At 38.3% G+C, this 16,947-nt stretch overlaps 1 protein-coding gene across 1 annotated transcript in view; it reads left to right on the top strand.

Moving 5' to 3' along the window:
- The window catches only part of CUBN (cubilin), a 288,990-nt gene that overhangs the window by 167,213 nt on the left and 104,830 nt on the right, over positions 1-16,947 (top strand). Inside the window, exons 37-39 of the mRNA XM_051820614.2 lie at positions 10,402-10,607; positions 11,330-11,514; positions 12,740-12,932. Coding sequence (XP_051676574.2) covers positions 10,402-10,607; positions 11,330-11,514; positions 12,740-12,932 — 584 coding nt within the window. The remainder of the gene's footprint in view (positions 1-10,401; positions 10,608-11,329; positions 11,515-12,739; positions 12,933-16,947) is intronic.

The following is a 16,947-nucleotide window of genomic DNA, read 5'->3' as shown; positions in this document are numbered from 1 at the left end:
CAGACAAGGATGCCCACTCTCACCATTGCTGTTAAATATAGTACTGAAAGTTTTAGCCAGAGCCATTAGGCAAGAAATATAAATCAAAAGGATACAAATTGGGAAGGGAGAAGTCAAACTCTCCCTATTTGCAGATGACATGATTATATAAATAGGGGATACAAAAGACTTCAGTAGGAGACTATTAGAACTCATGGAAGAGTTTAGTAAAGTAGCAGGATATAAAATCTACACAAAAAAATCAACAGCCTTTGTATACACAGATAATGCCACAACTGAGAAAGAACGTCTAAGATCAGTCCCATTCACAATAGCTACAAAAAAAATCAAATACCTTGGAATAAATTTAACCTAGGATGTCAAAGATCTCTATGATGAGAATTACAAAACATTGAAAAAAGGAACTAGAAGAAAATACAAAAAAAATGGAAAAATAGTCCATGTTCATGGATTGGAAGAATCAATATCATCCAGATGCCCATACTGCCAAAAGCAATCTACAGATTCAATGTGATACCAATAAAAATACCAAAGATATTCTTCTCAGATATAGAAAAATGATGCTGAAATCCATCTGGAAACACAGGCAATACCAAATAGCTAAAGCAATCTATACAGCAAAAAAAAGCTGGAGGTATCACAATACCAGATTTCAAGACATACTACAGGGTGGTTATAATCAAAACAACCTGGTACTAGTACAAAAATAGATGGATAGACTAGTGGAACAGAATAGAAACACCAGAAAGCAACCCAATCATCTACAACCAACTTATTTTTGACAAAGGAGCTAAAATTAATTCCTGGATCAAGGACAGTCTCTTGAACAAATGGTGCTGGGAAAACTGAATCTCCACATGCAGAAGTATGAAGCAGGACCCCTACCTTACACCTTACACAAAGATCCAATCAACATGGATTAAAGACCTAAGTCTACATCCCCATACCATCAAATTATTTGAGAACATTGGGGAAACCCTGAAAGACACTGGCACAGGCAAATGTTTTTGGAAAAGACCCCAGAGGCACAGGCAATCAAAGCCAAAATTGACAAATGAGATTATATCAAATTGAGAAGCTTCTGTACTGCCAAAGAAACACTCAGTAAAGTTAAGAGGCAACCGACAGAATGGAGAAAATATTTGCAAACTATACAACTGATAAAGGATTAGTAACTAGAATATATAAAGAGATCACAACAAAACAAGCAACCCAGTTAAGAAATGGGCAAAGGAATTAAACAGACATTTTTCAAAAGAAGAAATCCAAATGACAGACACATGAAAGAATGCTCAAGATCACTAGCCATCAGGGAAATGCAAATCAAAACCACAATGAGGTTTCACTTCACCCCTGTTAGAATGGCTTTTGTACAGAAATCAGCAAACAACAAATGTTGGCAATCATGTGGGGGAAAAGTTACTCTAATCCACTGTTGGTGGCAATGTAAACTGGTAAAGCCATTATAGAAGACAGTATGGAGATTCCTCAGAAATTTGCATATAGATCTACCATATGATCCAGCCATCTCTCCCCTGGAAATTTACCCAAGGGAAATGAAAGCATATGAAAGAGTTATCTGTACCCCCATGTTTATTGCATCTCAATTCACAATAGCTACGACATGGAATCAACCCAATGCCTGTCTACTGAAAAAGAAATCTGGTCATTTGCAACAAATGAGTGAAACTGGAAAGCATCATACTTAGTGAAATAAGCCAGTCCCAAAGGGACAAATGCCATATGTTCTCCCTGACCTATGTTAACTAAAATAGCACCTAAAAGGCAATCTATAGAAGTGAAATTGACACTCTGAGAAGCAATGTCTTTGAACAGCCCTTATCTTGAGTGTTGAGGAATAGTTTTTTTGTCTCTTTCATACTATTTGTTGAACTCTTTACTTAACATGGAGTTAATCATATGTGTGTGAATTTAGTTGAAAATTGACCTTAGTAAAAAAATTAAGAGGGAGGAGGAAGAGGGATGAGAGTGGCAGGGGAAGGGTAGGCATGATGGGAAGAATCACCATGTTCTTAAAGTTGTAATTATGAAATGTATGAAGTCCCTAACAGTAAAGCTATATAGTTATGCATACATTCCAAACGACTTACTTCTAAGGGTATAGTCTAAAAACTTGTCTTTGGATACTAAATCCCCCATAAAAGGGGTTGTAAAAAAGCATTTTAAATGTTTAAGTGATCATAGAGATAGGATTAAGCTTTAAAGTGATCATATAGATAGGGTTAGGTGTTGAAGCTATCATATAAATAGGATTAAGTGTTTTATAATAATACATAGAATTAAAAAGGCCTGAATATTCTAACATGGGAATTAATCCATACAGCAGACTCATAGAATGGCAAGTAGCACTCTGACCTAAGAATCAGTCTTTAAGACATTCTGGTCTGGCTGAAAAGCCCAAAAGAGAATTTCAGGCATAGAAATCCAAGACACTGTGGCAAAAAGTGTCCAACATGAAGGACCTCTGTAGGTGAAACTCCTGTGGGAAGAAGTGGTCATCAAAGAAGGATATACTTTTCTCTAAAAGGTGGAGAGAACTTCTACTTTGCTTATGGCCTTGTCCAAATACTGAAACAGTTTGTGGATTCAAAAGGCTTCCATAGCCTAGGCCGTTGATGTCAAGAGCCTCAGGTGATCACCGATATCATACATAAGAGTATTAAGTGGGGCTGGCATTGTGGCATAGCAAGTAAAGCTGCCGCCTGCAGTGCCATCGTCCCATGTGGGCTGGTTCGAGTCCCAGCTGTTCCACTTCCCATCCAGCTCCCTGCTATGGTCTGGGAAAGCAGTGGAAGATGGCCCAAGTCCTTGGGCCCCTGTACCCATGTGGGAGAGCCGGAAGAAGCTCTTGGCTCCTGGCTTTGGATCAGCGCAGCTTTGCCCATTCTGGCCAACTAGGGAGTGAGCAAGTGGATGAAGACTTCTCTCTCTCTGCCTCTGCCTCTCTCTAACTCTGCCTTTCAAATAAATAAATAAATCTTTTTTATATATAAAAAGGGTTAATTGTTAACAGCAGGAGTCACTGTGCACTAACTTCTCATGCAGGACTTCTATCCTAAAGAGTTGTATTATGAGAGTTCATAGTAAAACTTGTTCTCAAAGATTTACTTAGTTTTAGTTTATTAAGTGGAAGATATTCTTATGCCTCATAGTTTTAGATAAGCATAAGTGGTCTACAGCATTGCTTGTTTCCTTAAGTGCTTTAATTAATGATACAACTTGTTCTCAAATTAAAAAAAGTTTACTTTAGCAAAAATTAAAAGAAAAATAAGAAAAAAAAGTAGGAGGAAGATTGAGAAAGAAGGAGGGAGGAAGGATGGGTGGGAAGTGTCATTATGTTCTTAGAACTGTATGTATGGGGGCCGGCGCCACGGCTCACTATGCTAGTCTTCTGCCTGCGGCTCTGGCACCCCAGGTTCTAATCCTGGTTGGGGCGCCAGTTCTGCCCCAGTTGCTCCTCTTCCAGTCCAGCTCTCTGCTGTGGCCCAGGAGTGCAGTGGAGGATGGCCCAGGTCCTTGGGCCTTACACCTGCATGGGAGACCAGGAGGAAGCACCTGGCTCCTAGCTTTGAACCAACGGAAAAAGGAAGACCTTTCTCTCTGTCTCTCTCTCTCTCTCTCTGTCTCTCTCTGTTTAACTCTGCCTGTCAAAAAAAAAAAAAAAAAAAACTGTACGTATAAGATACATGAAATTTGTTCCATTTATATAAATCAAGAAATTTAAATAAAAAAAAGACAGGTACGATAGGGCTGGTGTTGTGCACAGTGGGTTAAGCCTGGGAATCTGACATACCATAGCAAAGCATCAGTTCAGTTCCTAGCTGCTCTGATTCTGAAAGAGTTTTCCTGCAGATGTGCCTGGAAAAGCAACAGGAGATAGCTCAAGTATCTATGCTTCCGATATGCATGCAGGAGACCAGATGAAGTTACTGGCTCCTGGCTTCTGCTTGGCTTAGCTCTACCTGTTGCAGCCAACTGGGGAGTGAACAAGCAGGTGGAAGATCTCTTTCTCTCTTTCTGTCTTTTCCTCTGTCTCTGTCACTCAACCTTTTAAATAAATAAAGCAAATGTTAAAAAATAAAATAAATTTAATAAAAACAGGTAAGACCCCAGTTATTTATAAACTACTACTAAATCGATGTCAAGATGCTGTTTAATTAAAACCTAAAAAGATTTATTTCAATTATAGAGGGATAATAATAATAAACTCCTAGGGTCACTGCTGAAATTAAAGAAGATATCAATTTAAAAACATGCACACAGCATAGGTTGGAATGTTAATTCTCTCAGTCTTTGACATTTCTGAAGTATTTTCTGTTAGAGTTCACCAATAAATCCAAATGGACAGCTCTGGGCTCTCCTTCTAGAACATAGAAGAAAATACGTTTCATCCACTTTATTGTTGAATGGACATGAACTTCTAATTGCTCGATAGAAAAATCTCAGTGACTCAGCATTTTCCTTCTTCACCTGTAAGAAATTAACTTTCATTACTTTGTATTCCTTGCTTGAGTTTTATTTTTAAAGTGAATTTTGTAGAATGCAAGATGCTTCTTTTTGTGAAGATGATAATGAGCAGGGTTTTAGGGTGAGGCCTGTTCTAAACGACATCCAGATGGGCACGGAGAAACATTTCCCTGGGGTGCATGAGAAGCATAGGAATCAAATCAAGTTCTAAAATATGGGGTTGGGCTTGTGGACCCTGCGGTGAAATTGAATAGGGAGAAAAGCTAGGGGGATTATGGCTGAATCTGCAACAGGGAGAAGAAGCACAACCAAAAAGAGATTTTTTTTGTAAAACAGATATTTAAAGGCATTCACAGAAATTGTGTTTTATGCTTGCAGAGTGCTTTTCAAACGTAATTGATCTTGGTTCAAGAATTGAAATGAGATAATGAGAAACAGTGCCTGTACTATTTTTGTTCCACATTGTGTTTTTTTACTAGCAGATCTTAGCCAAAGGGTAAATTTGGTTGTGAAATGTACAGGCCTAAAACAAAGAATTCTAAGAACAGTAGAGCTCTTTTGAAAGTTTAATTTGATTCTTACAGGTATTGCCGTAAGCATTGCATTACCTCTAATGCAAGATCTTGGCTGCATTTTAACACAGGGTCACACTATTGTGGTACTTAGGAAAAACCTTCACTTTGTAATCTTCTGAGCCATTGGGCCTGACTTTCATGTGCACAGTAATCAGCCCGCATCTTGCTGAAGTTCAAGTTCTGATTCAGGTGCTTGATGGTGCCTGCCTTTTTATCTCAGACAACCTCTCAGGGGATGCAGAGGCCGCTGGAGTGCAAACCACACTTTGGGTAGAAAGGTTCTGAGGCGACGGTTGTACCAACTGATCTCCCTTGCTTCCCTCTCTGCTTTTTAGAGGCAGAAAAAAGAGACTTTGGCTTATTTCACATTGTTGTTAATATTAGGGTAATAAAATTGAGGCTGAGTTTAAGCACTAAACTTGGCAGGCAGCCTAAGGATAGATTCAGAACAATCCCTTGCCAAAAGTGATTATAAGTAGAAATGTTGAATGATACTCTGCAAGCATGGGATTCTCAAGGGAGATGATGGGAGTAAAGACAAATTATCATTTGCTTTGCCAAATATGGATGTTTCCCGATTTCTTCTGTGTGTTAACTCTCAGTCACAGCTTGCTGCTAAAACACACCTAGGATGTAGTCCAGATTGTCTGTACCGTAATGCCACACCTTGACGGGATCATGAAAGCCACTGACTGATAGAGGCTCTGGCTGGAAAAGCTGCAGGTATAGCAGAGCTGAGCCATCAGTTTACTCCTGCACTCTGGCGGACAGTGGATGCACAGAGGTGTGTCTGACATTGATTCCACTGTGGGGCTAGCGGTGGCCGGAGCCTCCAGGCAGGTTGCCTCTTGGCATCCTAATCCCCTGGCTGATACAGAGCACCGGGGGAGCTCACCAAACTGTGGAATCTTGCAACACAAATACAAAAGCGCATTTTCTGGTCTCCACATATTCCCATTCTCTTCTATCCTGACAGTTTCTTCTCTACAGTCTTACTAGAGCTTTCTTTACCTTCTCCTTCCTCTTCTCAGCAAAATCTTCCACTAACAACTGATGGAAAAACAATAATCTGCTACCATTTCCTCTTCTTTTTTTCACTGTTTAATTACTATTTTTAAAAAATTACTTATAAATAATTAAAATATTACAGAGCACCAAAGGTTCCCATTCGTATGCCTTTACTTTTTCATCACAGAGGCAATAATCCCTTTCTTGAATTTGTATGTATAATTTCAATTTATGTTTTATACTTTTGTTGTAAGTGTATACATCCCACATGCTACATTAAGTGCTGCCTTCTGTTTTACATTTTACATAAATGGAATCATACTTACTGGTTGGATTGGAATTACATTGGATTTAGAAATTAATTTTGGGAGAACAATTTTTATGATAGGATTCTTCATGTCCTTAAACTTGGGATATCTCTCCATTTACTTAGGTCATTTATATCCTACACTATAATTTCTTACTTTTTCCATTAAGGCATTAGAGGTCTTCTGTTACATTTATTTCTGGGCACCTTATTTTTTTATTGCTATGGAAAATGGCATTGATTTTGAAATTACAGAAGTAACTTGGCTGCAAATCTTTTTATTTTTTTGTGTATCCCTCTTCCCAGAATATATGTGCCCTGAAGGAAGGCACATTGTTGATTTTTTTTGTTGTTCTGTTCCTATTCCCCATGAAAGTGTCTGGCAATATAGAATAGAGTCAAAAATATTTGTTTGAATGGATTATTTAAAGATTATTTATTTATTTGAAAGTCAGTTACACAAAGAGAGAAGGAGAGGCAGAGAGAGAGAGAGAGAGAGAGGTCTTCCATCCACTGGTTCACTCCCCAATTGGCCGCAACGGCCAGAGCTGCACCGATCCAAAGCCAGGAGCCAGGAGCTTCCGCCAGGTCTCCCACACAGGTGCAGGGGCTCAAGGACTTGGGCCATCTTCCACTGCTTTCGCAGGCCATAGAAGAGAGCTGGATGGGAAGTGGAGCAGCCGAGACTCGAACTGGTGCCCATATGCAATGCCAGCACTGCAGGCGGTGGCTTTACCCCCTACACCACAGTGCTGGCCTCTGAATGGATTTTTTTTTAACTTTTATTTAATGAATATAAATTTCCAAAGTGCAGCTTATGGGTTACAATGGCTTCCCCCCCCCCATAACTTCCCTCCCACCTGCAACCCTCCCCTTTCCTGCTCCCTCTCCCCTTCCATTCACATCAAGATTCATTTTCAATTCTCTTCATATACAGAAGATCAGTTTAGCATATATTAAGTAAAGATTTCAACAGTTTGCACCCACATAGAAACACAAAGTGAAAAATACTGTTTGAGTACTAGTTATAGCATTAAATCTCAATGTACAGCACATTAAGGACAGAGATCCTACATGAGGAGTAAGTGCACAGTGACTCCTGTTGTTGACTTAACAAATTGACACTCTTGTTTATGGCATCAGTAATCACCCTAGGCTCTTGTCATGAGTTGCTAAGGCTATGGAAGCCTTTTGAGTTCACCAACTCTGATCTTATTTAGACAAGGTCGTAGTCAGAATGGAAGTTCTCTCCTCCCTTCAGAGAAAGGTACCTCCTTCTTTGATGACCCGTTCTTTCCACTGGGATCTCACTCGTGGAGATCTTTCATTTAGGGTTTTGTGGGTTTTGTTTGTTTGTTTGTTTGTTTGTTTTTTGCCAGAGTGGCTTTCCATGCCTGAAATACTCTCATGGGCTTTTCAGCCAGATCTGCATGCCTTAAGGGCTGATTCTGAGGCCAGAGTGCTGTTTAGGACATCTGCCATTCTATGAGTCTGCTGTGTATCCCACTTCCCATGTTGGATCATTCTCTATCAGTTAGTATTTGCAGACACTATTCTTGTTTATGTGCTCCCTTTGGCTCTTAGTCCTATCATCATGATCAATTGTGAACAGAAATTGATCACTGGGACTAGTGAGATGGCATTGGTACATGCCACCTTGATGGGATTGATTTGGAATCCCCTGGTATGTTTCTAACTCTACCGTTTGGGGCAAGTCAGCTTGAGCATGTCCCAAATTGCACATCTTTCCCTCTCTTCCCTGAATGAATTTTTAAGATGCAGTTTCTAACTAGTTGTTTGTTACTCTACTGATTGTTGAGTATTATATTATCCAGTAACCATTCTGTTCTTAGAACAACAAAAATTTTTGTCTCTTATTTGTTTCAGTGCCTAGAGTACAGCCTGAAACATTAAGGTACCCAGTAAATACTTATTGAATGAATGAGCTAATTGGAATATGGGTTTAGAGATCTTCCAATCCTTGCAATCTTTGTTCCTTTTTCCTTGTCCTATAGCATTGGCTAATTCTTGAGTACACTGAAGAACACAAGGGATGAGAATACGCTTCCTTGTGTTATTTCTGATGTAAAGGAAATGCTGGTTTTTTTTAACCTCTAAGTATTTTTGTTGTAAGTTTTTAATAGGCATTTATCTGGTTAAAATCACTCCTTCTATTCCCAGTTTTCTAAAAGTATTTTGATGACTTAATGTTGAGTTTTACCAAATGCAGTTCTGCAGCTTCCATCGATTAATTCTTAATTTTTTGCATCTATTTTTCTTTGATTACTCTGTGGTAAATTGCTCTAATAGCTCTCCTAATGTTAAATTGTGAATCTGACTTGGTTAATATTTGCAAATTTTACAAAGTTATGGATTCCTTTTGCCTACTTTTTTATGTACCAGTTATTCATCTGTACCAGTATTAAGTGAGATGGACCTAATTTTTTCTTTATTTTACCACCCTTGATTGGTTTTGCTGTCAAAGCTATACTGAATAAGTTGAAGAGTAACTTCTCTTCTCTTCCTTCCTTCTTTCCTTCCTTCTCTCCCTCCCTCCCTCCTTCCTTCATTTCTTTCTTTCTTTCTTTCTTTCTTTCTTTTGATGCAATAGGCATAAAATTGAGGTTGAAGTTACTGATTTATTGGAGTTTTGGTAGTGCTTCCCTATGAAATCATTATTCAGCAACTCTGTGTATATCCGTTGAACAATAGCTCCTTGTTTCTTCATCCCCCTAACCTTTGTTAACCTCTATTGTACTTCTTGTTTCTGTGTTTGCCTATTCTAGTTTTTCATGTAGGTATAATCACACAACATATGTACTATTATATTTAGTTTATTTCATCCACCATAATATTTTCAAGGGTTATCCTTAAACTTGCGTATCAGAACTTAATCATATTTTTAATTATTTATTTAATTTATTTGGAAGTAGAGATAGAGACAAAGAGAAAGAGAGGGATGTAGACAGGGAAAGGTGGGAGGAGAGGGAGAGAGACAGAGAGAGACAGAGGGGAGAGAGAGAAAGAGAGAGAGAGAGAGAGAGAGAGAGAGAATCTTTCATCCACTGGTTCACTTCCCAAACGCCCAAACGGCTGCAAACAGGGCTGGGACAGGCTGAAGCCAGAAGCCTGGAACTCCATCCAGGTTACCTGTGTGGCAGAGGTCCAAGTACTTGGGCCATCTTCCACTGCTTTTCCAAGTACATTATTAGGGAGTTGGATCAGAAGCAGAGCAGCCAGAACTCCAACCAGTGCTCTCATGTAAGATTCAGGCACTGGAAGCAGCTGCTTAGTCAACTGCACCACAACACTAGACCTAAGAATGTAATTATAATTGTAAGGCTGAATAATAATTGTGTGTGTCCATCTCTCACATTTTATTTGAGTTGTTTTCACCTTTTGAGTCTCATGAATCATGCTACTGTGAACGTTGGTGTACCACTACTTCTTAGAGTCCCTGCTTTAGTTCTTTTGGCTATATATGTAGAAGTGAAATTCTTGGATCCTATGGTAATTCTATGTTTAACTTTCTGAACAGCGACCAGACTTTTCCATAGTGACCGCACCATTTTAGATTCCACTAGCAAAGAACAAAAGTTACATCCTCATGTTTTCCAATTTTTTTCATCATAGTAATTCTGGTGGATTTGAAGTGTGATGTTATGGTTTTTATTTGCATTTCCCTAATTATTAACAATTAACAATTACTGAACAATGTAAGGTATTTTCTCATGTTCCTATTGGTTATTCTTATATGTATCTTCTTTTAAAAGTTTTTATTATCATTGGATTTGAAAGGCAGAGGGACTCTTTAAATGTAGAAAATTACTTTGTATCTCTTGAATAGCCATTTCAACATCTTTCAGTAAGAGAAAATTTTTGATACAGCTAAAGGATCTTATGATCAAAGTTGACATTAACCCTAGGATGTGATTCAGGATAATCCCTAACTGTATTCTACCAATTACATTCTTTTAACTGCCCCCCCCCCCAAAAAAAAAAAAAAAAAAAAAAAAAAAACAGATCTTTCCGGTTGGAGGACTCTCAGAACTGCAGCAAGGATTTTATGGAGATCCGAGAAGGAAATGCCACAGGGCAGTTGGTGGGACGATACTGTGGGAACTCCCTCCCTCACAACTATTCATCCATTGTTGGACACGTCTTATGGATCAGATTTGTCTCTGATGGTTCAGGCAGTGGCACAGGCTTCCAGGCTTCATTCACTAAGGGTAAGTTTATCCTGTCATAGGATTTCCAAAATAGGTCTTGCAAACTAGAAGCAATACACTATACCTCTAATTTCCACCCATTGTTAAATTAATTCTTTTCATAATATTGTGATAAAGAAACTTCTAATATTGTTCAGATTTGGTATATTTAGGTCAAGAGTTTCATTTAATCCTATAAACTCTATATTCTTCAAATCAAAGACCTTTAATCTTACTTTGGGATTGACTCAAGTGCCCCGATGTTATAACTATGCAGTTTTCTTCCAATAGACAAAATAATTAAATATCTTTGTTTTGAATCAAATTTTCTTTAACTGGTTATTCTATCTGTGGTCCCAATGTGTCAGTTTATCTAATTTTGAAGCAGTTTTTAAAAAACAGGTTCCTTTCTTTTCTAAAACAAAATAGATAAGCTAAAGTTTGGGAAAGGGGCTGGTAACAACCATACCCTTCCTAAGCCCTTTTCACATGGGACATCCTTGCCTCCTTTCACACCAACCTTCTAGAGAGCTGGAATCCCATTCACAAAGTCACCTTTCTCCAGGGAGTTAATGGATAGCCCAGAAACCAAAAGGGAAGTGGTATTTCTTTCAGTAGTTGGAAAAGAAATCAGTTAATTAAAAGCCCATCCTTTTCAATTTCCAGTGCCTCTGTTTTTTTATCATTTGAATAAAGAGCTATTCTAAGTAGGTCTGATTTACTGCTCTGTTTTCTCCGTCTAGTGTTTGGCAATGATAATATTGTGGGAACTCATGGGAAAATCGCTTCTCCCTTATGGCCTAGAAATTACCCCCATAACTCCAATTACCAATGGATAGTAAATGTAAATGCATCTCAAGTTATTCACGGTAGAATTTTGGAGATGGACACTGAAGAAACAAATAACTGCTACTATGACAAATTAAGGGTAAGTTTCCATGTGCAATCAATGTTTATGCACTTTGGTGAGTTGCTATTGACAAAAATAAATCCAAGTTAATGTTCATTCAAACAGTTACAAATCATGTGGGATGGCCTGCCCTAAAGTCATGATTACTGCCTCTTAGAGGTAATTATATTTTTAGAGGTATTATAGAGATATTATATAGAGAGGTATTATTATAGAGGTATTTATTGGAGGTATATTTATTAGCGGTATTATATTTATTATATGCTAGTCTGTGTCTAAGGTTTTTGTATTTTTTAGTATTGTAGCTTACTTGTTGGGCTTTGTATAATGATACATCTATGTCTTATTTTTGTTTTTACTCATTGTCCTATTTGTTCTTACATTAGAGTATTAAAAATTTAAAGGGTCATACAAGATATAAAAATACAGAAATAAATATAAAATAAAATAAATACAAAAATAAATAAATGCCTTCCAGACATTGGCTACTGTATCAATTTCAGAAACCCTGTCAGATTCTGGTAGGCCAAGATCCCATCTTAATCATTTTGGATACTCAGTGCCTTATATAGAACCCAGGACCTGATAGATACTTCCTATGTATAGAAATAATGGTTACATAATGTGAAAAACTGAGGCCCAGAAGAGGTTTTATAATAACTGTTACAATGTGTATTTTCCAAATGATTTGGAAACTATCACAAAATGTATCCCTAAACATTTTAAGCCAAATGAAAGAGATGTATTGAGTGCATTGGATGTGATGAATGAGCCCTGCAAGGTGTGGTTCTTTAGTTGTCATTGATTCTTTTTTCCTTCTGTGGAAGGGTGAATTCCTTTAGGATGCCTTTCCATTTTCTCTCCTTGAGCCCTTTCATCACTTTTGTGTCTTTCTAATTCTTCCTTTTGAGACCCCAAAGCACATGACTGTCCTGGTTCCTACTTTTCTGCCCCTAAGTTTTTGCTGTAATCATCAAATGAGCTGTACTGATATGCCACACAACATGTTTATTAATATAATTCTGGAACAAAGATATAAATATTTTTGAAACATATTAAATTTTGGTAGTAATATTTTCTATTTAGTAACACATTCTGTTTCACATTAAAGTAAATTATTCATCCATTTGTTTTTTTCCATTATGATAAAATTGTAATAATATAGAGCATCTTCTAAATTTTCTCTTTCTGAAGAAAAAAATAGAGCTGACAAATATGATGATCTACTGTTTTTTCTGTGTAGATTTATGATGGATTTGGCATTCATTCACGCCTCATTGGAACTTACTGCGGGACTCAGACTGACTCCTTTAGCTCCACTGGGAATTCTTTGACATTTCATTTTTATTCGGACGCTACAATCACAGGGAGGGGATTCCTCCTGGAGTGGTTTGCAATGGACATTCCTGCTGGGCCTGTACCTACCATTGCTTCAGGTATGTGGTCATAAATGAAATATTTTTAGGATTGGTAAGTGTAGGCTAATATTTCAGAGTTATGAATTTAAGATAATAAAAATTTCATATAGAGGAGAACTGTTTTAAAATTTATTTACTGGAGAGGGAGAGAGCAAGTGAGCTTCCATCTGTGGTTCAGTTCCCAAATACCTGTAATGACGTCAGGAGCTGGCAGTCCAGTTCAGGTCTCCCATTTTGCGAGGGAGAAAGCTGTTTACTTGAGCCATCATCTGCTGCCTCCCAAGGTCTACAGGAAAACCTTTAAACTTGACAATAGGGAACATTCAGCATTCAGATTTTCCTCCTGATAATTACCCTTAAAAAAAAACTTTACTGATGGTCCTAATAATACTCAAATATATTCTGGTATAAGTCACAAACTTCTGAAATAGTGAATTACGAACTTCTGATAATCCATTCCCCCTGTGCAAGTGATGAGAACACTGGCAGAAACTGTCAAAATCAACCTCTGGGGAACGTGGAAACCTCCCAGAGCCTTACAACAAGCTGAGGAGTGTATTTAAGAACGATGAGCTGAATCTCGGGAAGAACAGTAAGTTTGGTGGCATGTTAACTTGCCTGCTTTCACTCCCACCCCCAAGGCTTGCAGTAACCTTAAGATAGCCTTACAACTGTGGCCAGGGGAGCAGGAGGGAGTAGGACAGATTTAGAGATCCAGACAACAGTCAACAGCTTCCTGGAAAGCTCCGTCCTTGGAGCTTGTCTTCATTTGACCTGACCAAGAACTTGATCTGTTTGACTAGCCCTATCCCTATTGTGTTTGCTGAAAACGATCATTGGCAATTCTTTAATATCACAAATGCATGAGGCAGTGATACCAGTTACAGCTAACAGGAAACTAAACAATATTTATGAAAGGAAAAACCAGGGAATGAGGTATCCACAGGAGGCCTTAGCTCTCACATATTTCTGGTACCTAGAGTGTCACACATGTACATGACTATGCTCATGCCCAAGAAAATATCCAAGAAGGCCTTAATCTCTCACAACCATGTGATCTTGAAGTTCTAAGGAAGTGGAAAGTGAAAGTTAATGCAGAACTGTAAAGTGCCTGCTGGAGCCTTGAAGGCATACTCCAACACACACACATCTAAAGTTCCATGGCCATAACCAGCTGACTTACGGTTCAAGGCATTTAAAGAAATCTATGTCCAGTCATTATTAACCACTACTCTCAACAGAGATTTCAGTGACTATACATAACAAAAAATACAAATGGTATAAAACTACAGCAAATAGTTGTTAAACAAGCGACATTAGCAAACTTTGAGGCATGTTGATTTCCAAAGCTACCACGTATTGTTTAAAATATCATCTTTTCAACAAATAATTAAGAGGTACATGAAAAAATGGGAAAGTGTGGTCCATACAAAGGAAAAGGGACAATCAAAAGAACCTGTCCTGTTAGACTTAATTATCATGGACTTTAAATTAGCTATTATAAATAGATTAAAGGACTATAGGAAAAAGTGTCTTAAGAATGAAAGGAAAGTAAGGGGATGTTTCACCAAATAGAGGTTAGCAGCACAGTGATAAAAAAAAAAATAAAAGGAATTCTGAATTGAGAGTGCAATAAGTCAAGTGAAAATTCACTAGTGAGGGTCAGTACCATATTTCAGCAGGCAAAAGAAGGAAACAACACACTTGAAGACAGATCAATTGAGATTATACTGTCTGTGAGAAAGAGAGAAGTGAAGAAATTTGTACAGAGCCTCAAATCCCAGCAACCATGCCCCTCCTTCATTATGTATAATATGACCTCAGACGAGGAGGACAGAGTGAAAGAGGGATGAAGACTATCTGCAGAAATTGCCTAAACACTTCTAAATTTGATGAAAATATTACATCCAAGAAATCTAACAAACTCAAAGTAGGATAAACTCAAATAAATCTATGCCTCAACATGTCACCAACTGTAAAAGCCAAAGTAAAGGGGATTATTTTGAAAGCACCAAGAGCGTGACTTGTCATATAAAAGAGCCCCCAAGGGGCGGGCACTGTGGCGCAGTGGGTTAAAGCCCTGGCCTGAAGCACTGGCATCCCATATGGGCGTCGGTTCTAGTCCCTGCTGCTCCTCTTCTGATCTAGCTCTCTGCTATGGCCTGGGAAAGCAGTAGAAGATGCCCAAATGCTTGGGCCCCTGCACCCACGGGGGAGACCCGGAAGAAGCTCCTGGCTCCTGGCTTTGGATTGGTGCAGCTCCAGCTGTTGTGGCCATCTGGGGAGTGAACCAGTCATACCTCTCTCTGTTAACTCTGTCTTTCAAATAAATAAATAAATATTTAAAAAAATACAAAAAATCCCTCCAAAAATTAATATTTCACCTTTAAGGAAGGAAGGAAAGGCAGTGGATGACACATTCAAAAGGCATAAATAAAAAGAATGTTGAGATGAATGTTGTAGTGTAGCAGATGAACCCCCTGCTTGGGATACCTGCATCCCATATTAGAGTGTCCAGGTCTGAGTCCCACCTCAGCTTCTTTAATTTATTATTATTTTAGAGGCAGAGTTACAGACAGAGAGGGAAAGACGGAGAGGAGTCTTCCATCTGGTGGTTCACTCCCCAGATGGCCACAAAGGCCAGAGCTTAGCCGATCTGAAGCCAGGAGCCAGGAGCTTCTTCTGGGTCTCCCAAGTGAGTATGGGGCCCAAGAACTTGGGCCCTCTTCTACTGCTTTCCCAGGCCATTAGCAGAAAGCTGGATTGGAAGAGGAAGAGCCATGCCACAGGCAGAGACTTAACCTACCATGCCATAGCATCAGCCCCCCCACCTCTGCTTCTGATCCAGCTTCCTGATAATGCATACCCTGGGCAGCAATGGGTGATGGCCCAAGTGCTTGGGTCTCTGCCACCCTTTTGAAGACCTGGAAGGAGTTCCAGGTCTCTGGCTTTGGCCCGGCCCAGCCCTGGCTGTTGTGGGCATTTGTGGGGTGAGCTAGTGAATGGACTCTCTCCTGTTCTCTCTCTTTCTCTCTCTCTGCCTTTCAAAATAGATAAAACTTTAAAAAGACTGTCAGTTAAGAATTCTATATTCAGCAAATGTATCCTTCTAAACAGAAATCAAAATATTCCCAGTTTTAAAAAACAGAAAATTCATTGCTAGCGGGCCTGATCTGTAAGAAAGACCTCAGGGAAGTCTTTAGACTGAAATTAAATGGTCTAGTATATCTTCAATATCTACCAGAAAGTCAGTAAATACATCTACATAAGTAAATATCAAAGATAGTAAAAGTATGCTTTTGTTTATAAATCATTTCTTCTGCTATCTGATTTTAAAAGGCTACTGCATAAAGCAATAATTAGAAAGCTACTTGGATGGGCTTATAATGGTTAAAGATGTAATATGAGAATAAATAGCACAAAGGATGGGAAGGGTAGGAATGGGACCATATAGGGTAAGCCTCACTAATCTGAATATTCCAAATTCTGAATACCCCAAAATCTGAAACTTTCAGAGTTTTCAATGTTGGATCAATTCAGATTTTTGGATAGGAATATTCAACTTATAAAGTCTTTGCAAAATTCCAAAATCCAAAGATTCTAAAGTCTGAAGCGTGCTGGCCCCAAGTATATCAGATAAGGGATAAAGAATATTAACCAAGTTTTGTATACTATTCACATTAAGTAGTTATGTAAATATTCTTTAAGTTAAAATAGTAATTGTAATCTTCAGAACAACCAGTGAAAAGTAATTTAAAATATATAGTAAAACAAAAGGAATAACAAGGTTAAAATGATATACTCAAAAATACATAGCTAATACTTTCTATGACAGATGATGGTAAGTGTTGGCAAAGATAAGGAGAAATTGAAACTCTTTTGTATTTCTGGTAGGCAGTTCCTCAGTAAGTAAAACAGTGTTGCCATTATCTAGAATTTGCCTTGTAGTTTTATACCCAAGAGAATTGAAAACATGCTTACACAAAAACTTGTATATGAATATTCATAGAAACATTATTCATAACAGTGAAAA

This window comes from Oryctolagus cuniculus, chromosome 13 (genome assembly GCF_964237555.1).
Source record: "Oryctolagus cuniculus chromosome 13, mOryCun1.1, whole genome shotgun sequence".
Taxonomy (NCBI): Eukaryota; Metazoa; Chordata; class Mammalia; order Lagomorpha; family Leporidae; genus Oryctolagus; species Oryctolagus cuniculus.
Note: the sequence above shows the minus strand (reverse complement) of the source record. Positions and strands in the feature narration are given on the sequence as shown.